Source organism: Benincasa hispida, chromosome 9 (assembly GCF_009727055.1).
Source record: "Benincasa hispida cultivar B227 chromosome 9, ASM972705v1, whole genome shotgun sequence".
Classification (NCBI taxonomy): domain Eukaryota; kingdom Viridiplantae; phylum Streptophyta; class Magnoliopsida; order Cucurbitales; family Cucurbitaceae; genus Benincasa; species Benincasa hispida.
The window spans coordinates 16,808,761-16,817,543 of record NC_052357.1 but is presented as its reverse complement, the minus strand read 5'-3'; the positions used below and the strand labels follow the sequence as shown (position 1 = coordinate 16,817,543).

Sequence of the window (8,783 nt, the reverse complement as noted above, 5' to 3'; positions counted from 1 at the left end):
AAATGAATAAGAAGAAAATATTATGAATATGAAAGCTATAATACAACCATTACAAAACAATGATGGAAATTAAATAAAATATATATCTACCTATATCATAAAAACCTAATATTTTATTTACACGAACAAATGAAGTGTTAGTGTGTGTGTGTGCGTGTATATATATAACTAATAAGGTATAAGCCATAAGGCATTTAATTTGTTCGTCGAAAGGGAATTCTTAGGTACAAAAAAAAATGGAAAAGGGTTATTTTTGGTGGACAATTTTTGGGTTAATTACCATTTTTGGGGTCACAAAAGGTGATGATGAAGGGTTAAGTGTGGGGTTTTATAGTAAAACATGTCCTTCTGCAGAACAAATTGTGAGAAATTCTGTTGCTAAAGCTGTGGCTAAGGATCCTGGCCAAGCTGCTGGCATTATTCGATTGTATTTCCACGATTGCATTGTTGGGGTATGTGTTTATGCTCTCATCGCCATTTTCTTTCTCTTTTTTAAAGGTTAATTAGAATCATACCTTTTAGTTTTTGTATTTTAATCGGTATGCGATAGTGTTAAAGATGTGTCAACTAATTGAGATATTAAGGTACATCTAATGATCTCTTACGTTTCTTGCTTAAAGAAGAAAAAAACTATTTTAATGGTCCAAATTTAGGTCCAGCCCTCTCAATAGATCTTAAATTTACTTATGTTATTTTATTATTTTGACTTACTGAAATATTTGTTGATATTTTATTGAATATCGATATTGACATTTTAATCTCTGTTCAAAATTTAAGAACTAATAGTGTAATATTTTGAAACCTAGAGACCAAATGAAAACTAGACTCAGGACATTGGAACGAAATCAATGATGTATTTTTCCCTCTGATTGTGAATATATCATTAGTTTCAAGATAGAAAATAAAAAGATAACCGAAAATAACTTAATTATCATAAACATATGCTATCAATTTTGAGATTTGAAGTTTGATTCTCTCACCTCGCTTATTTTTTTAGTTATAAATCAATCTTAAGTTATAAATTATAAAGACTCAATCTATATCTAATAAAAATTGACACTTAATTTTGATGGAATTTTTATGTGAGGATTACATTGTTAAAATTTTTAATGTATAAGCACTATATTATTAATTATCAAAATTCAAAGATTAAATTCTTACAAATTTGAAGGTCGAGAGTTTTTTTTGTTTTTTTTGGTTGGGACATCCGTTAAAATTGAAACCATAACAGAAAGAAGATTAGTATGGCTCGTGCACAAGAATGACAGCCATAAATAGAGAGAGAGTTTTTTTAGCCTGAAATTAATTAAATTGAAAAAATACTCAGCACTAAACTATCATGTTCTTACATATACTCAAGAAGAAAAACTTGTGCTTTAAGCTACACGTATATCATGATATTTGATATATTATTATGAAAATCACAGGGCTGCGATGGTTCCATTCTTCTAGATTCAATCCCAGGCATTACCAGCTCCTTTGACATAGAAAGACATAGTCCAGGCAACCCTTTACTCCGAGGATTCCAAATCATTGACAATGCCAAATCCAAACTCGAATCTCGATGTCCCCAAACGGTTTCTTGTTCCGACATCTTAGCCTTCGCCGCTCGTGACAGCATCCTCGCCACCGGTGGATTCTCCTACGCTGTCCCTGCCGGGCGTCGTGATGGTCGAGTCTCCAACGGCTCTGCTGTGTTCACCAATGTTCCTCCTATAACACCTAACATCACTCACCTCAAACAACACTTTGAATCAAGAGGGTTATCCTTAAAAGACATGGTGGCTCTATCCGGGGCACACTCCATCGGATTTACGCCGTGTGGGGCTTTCTCCAACCGCCTTTATTCGTTCAATGAGACGGTCGAGACGGATCCATCATTGGATCCGAAATTTGCAGCATTTTTGAAAACCCAATGCCCTAAAGGGGAGTTTGATCGGACGGCGGATTTGGACAATGTGACACCAAATTTGTTGGACGTTCAGTTTTATGAGAATTTGAAGAGGAAGATGGGGGTTTTGAGCTCCGATCAGGCGATGGAAGATGACCCGTTGACGGCAGCGACAGTGAGGCAGTATCGGAGTAGTCCGAGCCTTTGGAAGGCGGATTTTGTGGCGGCAATGGTGAAGGTGGGGAATATGAAGGTTTTGACTGGAACTGAAGGGGAGATTAGGAGGAATTGTAGTGCTCTGAATTAAGTTCTTAATTTGGTAAGATGATCATGTTTTGAGATTATCTATGTTTTTAGGGTTTAATCGGTATGTGTATTAGAACTTTGCATGCGTTATTTTATATGTGCTGTTATTGGTTCTTTTCAAAGATGATATTCAAATATGAAAATTGAGTTCTAGTATTTTGTTCAAAAAAAAAAAAAAAAAAAAAAAAAAAAAAAAAAGAAAAAGAAAAAATTAGTGAGGAAGGTATTTGTTAATTAGTTGTTTATTAACCATTATGAATGACATATCTATAGATTACTACATTGAGCAATGACCCCAATAATATTTTTCAAGATTGGAATCCCAAAGCCCAATTCAAGTAGCCTTTTGTGTACTTGAAACTTACGTTTTGTTGGCAAGAAGAACAACCACATTCTATAATACATATTAATAATTGCAACTATTTAAAACTGTTAATTTATCATATGCGTGTGTCATAGTCTTCTGAAATAATTTCTCATTTTACAGGTTGAAAATACATGATAAATAGCAAATTGGTTACAAACTATGTAAATAAATGTGCATGGTAAAATTCCGCAATCGTAAAAAACTTTAAGTTATATGAACTATTGAGACACATTAGGTTGAGAATGCATAGTAAAATGTATATTGAGAATGCAATTAAAATTCTGTATACGTAGCAATAAGACCATTATATATATATATATATGAACAACATCTCCATTAAACCGAAACAAAGTCATGGATGGTTAGACAAAGAAAAAAAAATTATTTCATACCAAACTATTATCTGGAAATTAATTGTGAGAAGGCCCATTGTCTTTAGTAATGTGTTATGCACAAATTTATGGTTTAACAATTCGAAGCTTTAACTTGTGGGTCTAATCAAAAGAAACCTTACTTTAAGTCCAAAAGGGAGTTTCAAATTAAATTTTAAAATATTGAATTTTGATAAATCCTATGGAACATTGGTAATGATGTTGACGTGTAGTTGTGGATTTTCCTAAGACTCCTAGTTAAATGCTGTTCATGAACAAAATCTCCGACCTACGTGAAGTGTGCGACAAACATTCAATTGTAACTAAAATTTGCTTTTTCCTTTTGTTTTTTTCATATTTAAATCCCACCGAAGAAACCCATGTTTTTTTTTTTTAACCTCATCCATCATCTTTATTAAAAAATAATACTTTATTACGTGGGTAAGAATTATATAATAGAGTATTTACATAAAAGTCAAGTTTAGAGCAATACTATCAACCAAATAATTCGAGAAAAGTCTAGATCGTGTAGACATTCAATATATGATTGAGAGTGATTATGAAATTATTAAAATTATTTGTCATATTCCTATTAAATACGTCTCTAATCATTTAAAATTTATTTAAATGTAATTTTTATATCATAAAAATTAATCTTAAATAATTGAAAATATATTTAAGAATATTTTTAATAATAATAAAAAAAAGTAATTTTAACCCTTTTAAAATCAGAATCATTAACCTAAATTGCAACGAATTCCCTATGTTGCTTCTGAAATTGTTCTTAAAATGTGTTTGTTTTTTTTTCACTTCTGTTATTTCAAATGATTACCACCATGATATTAAGCAAAAAGGAGATTTTTCTAGAAAACTTCACAAAAGGAATCAATTTCACTTGGGGATTGAGATTGATACCATTTTGTCCTCATCATTATTGCATGTTATAAATTATCTATACCAAAGTTTCCCTCCAAATAATTATAACTTTTAAATTTTGTCTCTCTAAACCTCCGACTTATGGATGTCAATTGTCCATATCCATATTAAGGGGTATAAAATACTATTTACTTGGTGCCATCATCTCATAGCTAACAATAAAAAAAAGAAAAGTATTGTGATATAAAATAATTCATGAAAAATTTGAGAATTTAGAGAATAAATTTATGAAGAAAAGTATAATACTATGTTTATTTTAAGAAAAAGAGTAAGCCAAAATGAACATAGCTTAACTGACATGATGCTTGAACTATCAATCTCGTATATAATTGAATTGCTAATTCAACGAAGTTGGAGATTTGATTAGTTGGTTTTATAATTTTCTGTCTCAAATGAAGTCTTAACATCTGTTTCAGACAACAGTTTATTTTCCTGTAGAATATTTTCCTTATCTGAAAATATCTGCCTGTAATTTTCATCCAATTTTTCCCTTTATTGAGGCGAGACCTATTTTTTCCAAATAAAAATTTGTTTCATTTCTTGGATTCAATTATTTAAGAAGATTTATGTTGAACATTTAAGGTTGTCGCTTTTGTTAATCAAGCAAGATGTGTTCTATTCGACGACAATTGTTGTGCAATGTTGTGTTCTTGCTTGTTTCTCATTATTCCGTTGTGCAAGTTCTTCATCCATTGAAATACAAAATTTTAAGTAAATCATGGTCTTAGGGGGAGCCCAAGCCATTACTGCCAGAGAAGGGATTCTTAGTCTTAGGGGGAGCCTAAGACTCAACTTTAGAGAAGGAGTTCTCCATCTTATGGGGATCCTAAGATTTATCATTGGAGAGAGTTCACTGACTTGAAGAAAGATATCATTGTGAGAGGACTCTCACTCATCATCAGAAGCCAAGATGGTTAACACTAATATTATCAAACTTAGAGGAGCCTAAGTACAATTGAGAGGGAGTCTCACATTTAGGGGGAGCCTAGGTGATTCAGTGAGTTGAAGTTTCTATGTGAGTCATTGTAATGGTTATGTACTACAGATAAGTACTGTGTTGTAAACTGCTTAACTATTTAATATTAGTGGATTATCTTTCTTGGGCACACTGACCCCCGGACGTAGGTGGTTCGTCACCGAATTTGGTTACCATCTTCTTTGTATCTTTATTTGTTTACTTGCTGTTAGTATTTTCGTTATTTCAATGGTTGTCAGTGTTTTTCATTTAACATCCATATATCGAGTGGCGAGTCATCCTATCATCTTTTCAATTAGTATCAAAGTGAGTCACTTTTACCTCAGGTATTTCAATCATGGATGGGATCAAATAAGGTGGCTCTACCACTCGTCCTCCAATTCTAAATTGAACGAACTTTTCATATTGGAAAGCTTGAATAACTGCCTTTTTGAAGTCAATTGATAGAAAATCTTGGAATGTTATTGTAACCAAGTGGTCTCATCCCACCATCAAAGTTGATGATGGGAAAGAAATCTTGAAGCTAGAGTCTTAGTGGTCGGCAGAGGAAGATGAAGCTTCGTTGGGGATTCTTGTGCCTTGGACGCCATATTTAATGATGTAGACCGCAACATATTCAAACTAATTAATACTTATGTATATGCTAAGGAAGCATGAGACATCTTATCCGTTGCTCATGAGGAAATTTCTAAAGTCAAGATGTCAAGGCTGAAGTTGTTGAAATCGAAGTTTGTGAGCCTTAGAATGCATGATAAAGAATCCATTGCTAAGTTCAATGTTCGGCTGTTAGATATTGCAAACGAGTCATTTGCTCTTAGAAAAAAATTTCAGAAGAAAAACTCGTCTAGAAGGTGCTTAGGTCACTACCTAAGAGATTTGATATGAAAGTTACTACTATTGAGGAAGCTCAAGACATAACAAAGTTAAGAGTAGATGAATTATTTGGTTCCTTGCTTGTGTTCGAGATATCTCTAGATGGAAAGATCAAGAAGAAGAATAAGGGTATTGCTCTTTAATCTTTAGGTAAAGAGGAGCTTGTTGGTCCTGATAGAGAGTTAGATGACTCCTTTGCTGAATCTTTATCGTTACTTTCAAATCAGTTTAATCGTGTTCTCAAAAGGTTCAGTAAGAGGTTTGCCACTTATAACAATTACAAGTCTAGTTGTTCGCCTCCTCCCAAAAAATTAAGACTTCAAAATAGCAAGTAGAAAATTGACAAGTCAGGTACTTTCGTGCCTCAAAAAGAAAAGTATATCAGATGCAAAGAGTGGGGTGGTTATGGTCACATCCAGGTTGAATGTATTAATTTTCTGAAGAAACAGAGTAAAGATTATGTTTTAACTCTATCTAATGCTTAATTAGAAGACAACATTGACTTAGAGGAAGATGTCAAGGCACTTGTTAGTAAGACTTATTCTAACACCCCTTCATGAGACATTTCTGATTATGACGTGTATACTGAAAAGGCTTACAATGCTGCAAGTCATGGGTCTATAGATCCTTCTTATCATGCTCTGTTTCTCAAATGGCAAGACGATCGAAAGCCATTGATGTGCAAAAAGAAAGAATTGAAACTTTGATAGTTGACAATCACAGACTTATGTCTACTATTGCAGAATTGAAGCGAGAACTTTCTCAAATTAAAGTTGAGAAGGAGTTCGTGTTAAAAAATGTTAGAATGTTAAGTGCTGGTATTGAGTCTCTAGAAAAAAATTCGACAAAAGGAAAGATAGCTGGTGACAACTCTGGGCTTGGTTTTTCAAAAGGAGGAAGTCAGCATAATAATCAGACTAAAGGGAAACAAAAGATTGAGTTAGTTAAAGCTCAAGAACTAGAGTCCTATAGTTTTACAGGTACTTCCTCTAGCAATTCTATTAGGAAAGGCAACTGGATGTTCATACAAAGGTGGATTTTTCACTATTGTGACAATGGAGGACATAAACGTCCTTTTTGCTATAAGTTATTGAAAGTTATTCAAAGACCCACTTATCCGATATAGGCTTCCTACTTCTCTTAGAATTACCGTCAAAGCCAGAAAAAATAAAACAGGTTTGGAAAGAGAAGAATGTTCAGAATAGATGCAATGTTGTTTTGACCTCCCTCAAATCTTATGCCAAAGGAGTACCAATCTTTGATAATGGAAGCTCTCGTCATATGACTGGTGAAAAGATTTATTTGTCTGATCTCAAATCTATCAATGCAGGAAAGGTCATTTTCGGTGACAGTGCTTGTGGTAAGATCATACGGAAAGGGAAACTAAATTACTCGAGTCTTCCTCAATGGAATGATGTAATGTTTGTTGAAGGGCTTACGAAAAATCTTGACCAAGAGCTGAATGTGAGTTTTACCAGAGATGATTGTGTTGTTACATACGATGTTAAAGCTCTTGTCATGACCTATACACGCTCTTTTAATAACTGTTATCTGTGGAGTTCTGAAAATTCTTCACAGGTTTTCCATCTCTCTAGGCAAGATGAAGCTAGCCTATGGCATAAATGCCTTGGGCATGTGAGCATGAAAACTATATATAAGGCTTTTAGCAAAAATGCTATATCTGGACTCCCCTTTTTAGCTACAACAATTGGAATTTGTCAATCAGGAAAACAAACTCATACTCCTCATAAATAGGCAGGTCACTCGGGTTCATCCTATGTTCTGGAACTTCTTCATATGGATCTTATGGGTTCAAGCAATATGTTTTAGTTGTTGTTGATGATTTCTCCAGGTACACCTGGGTTCATTTTCTTCGTGATAAATCATATACATTTTCTGTTTTTCTAGCTCACTATCTTCAATTACAATGCAGTAAAAGTATGAATGTGATACGAATTAGAAGTGATCATGGTAGGGAGTTTAAAAACTCTCAATTTACTCAGTTCTACCAGTCAGCTGGAATTCACCACGAATTCTCAGCCCCTCATTCCTTAGTAGAATGGAGTTGTGGAAAGGAAAAATTGGACTCTTTAGGAGATAGCTTGCACGATGTTGCATGTCGGACATATACCTTTCTAGTTTTAGGCAGAAGCTCTGAACATAGCTTGTTACTTACACAACAGAGTTATTTTATGACTAGGAACCTCTAGCACAATTTATGAAATATGGAGTGGAATGAAACCGACTATGAAATACTTTCATATTTATGGAAGTACTTGCTATTTTCTCGTTGATTAAGAGGCTAGACAGAAATGAGATTCCAAGTTGGATGAAGGGATTTTTCTTGGATATTCCATAAATAGTCAAACTTATGATATCTACAATAAACAAACATGCACTATAATGGATTCCATTAACGTTATAATTGATGATGATGCTAGCTCTTTTGGTTTTACTTTTGTAGAGGAAAAAGATTCTTGCACTACTCCTCTTGTCAATACTGTTGTCCCTAACATCTCGTCTGACATGCCATCTGATAAGAATTTGAAAATCCTTATGGAGGACAACCTGGATGTTTCTAAGCAGATGGAGGATAGTAACAGGCAACCCTCCAGTAGGGTTCGCAAGAATCATCCCTCTAGTAACATAATTGATAATCTTAATGAAGGGGTGACAACCAGAAAGAAAGATAAAGTTAACTATCTTGAGATGATCAGTAATATTTGTTTCACTTCCCCTGTTGAACCAAGAAATGTAAAAAAAGCTCTTGAAGATGAATGTTGGGTTAATCCAATGTAAGAAAAGCTTGGACAATTATGAGAAACGATGTCTAGACTTTTGTTCTTAGACTAGAATCTATGAATATAATTGGCACAAAATGGATTTTCAAGAATAAGACAGATGAGAATGGCAATGTCACTATAAATAAAGCCAGATTAATGGCTTAGGAGTAAACTCAAATAGAAGGCATGAATTTTGATAAAACATTCCTCTTGTTGCAAGATTTGAAGCTATTAGACTCTTGCTTGATATTTCTTGCAATTTTGAAATTCAAACTATATC

The 8,783-nt window shown here is 33.6% G+C and overlaps 1 protein-coding gene and 1 non-coding gene across 2 annotated transcripts; both read left to right on the top strand.

The window, feature by feature from the left end:
* The first annotated feature begins 236 nt into the window (after window positions 1-236).
* On the top strand, window positions 237-2,198 carry LOC120084580 (peroxidase 5-like). The gene is made up of 2 exons (XM_039040382.1): window positions 237-452; window positions 1,428-2,198. Exons 1-2 carry the CDS (start codon window positions 237-239, stop codon window positions 2,196-2,198), a joined length of 987 nt encoding a protein of 328 aa, XP_038896310.1.
* LOC120087447 lies at window positions 1,188-1,293 on the top strand. The gene has a single exon (XR_005484587.1). It is a non-coding gene; the product is annotated as a U6 spliceosomal RNA (small nuclear RNA).
* Window positions 2,199-8,783: the final 6,585 nt, after the last annotated feature.

What these genes read in the sequence shown, in the direction of transcription:
- LOC120084580 (XM_039040382.1), top strand. Translation starts at nt 237, where the DNA reads ATGGAAAAGGGTTATTTTTGGTGGACAATTTTTGGGTTAATTACCATT. An exon ending in TCCACGATTGCATTGTTGGG is followed by an intron (nt 453 to 1,427) that starts GTATGTGTTTAT and finishes TGAAAATCACAG; the next exon opens with GGCTGCGATGGTTCCATTCT.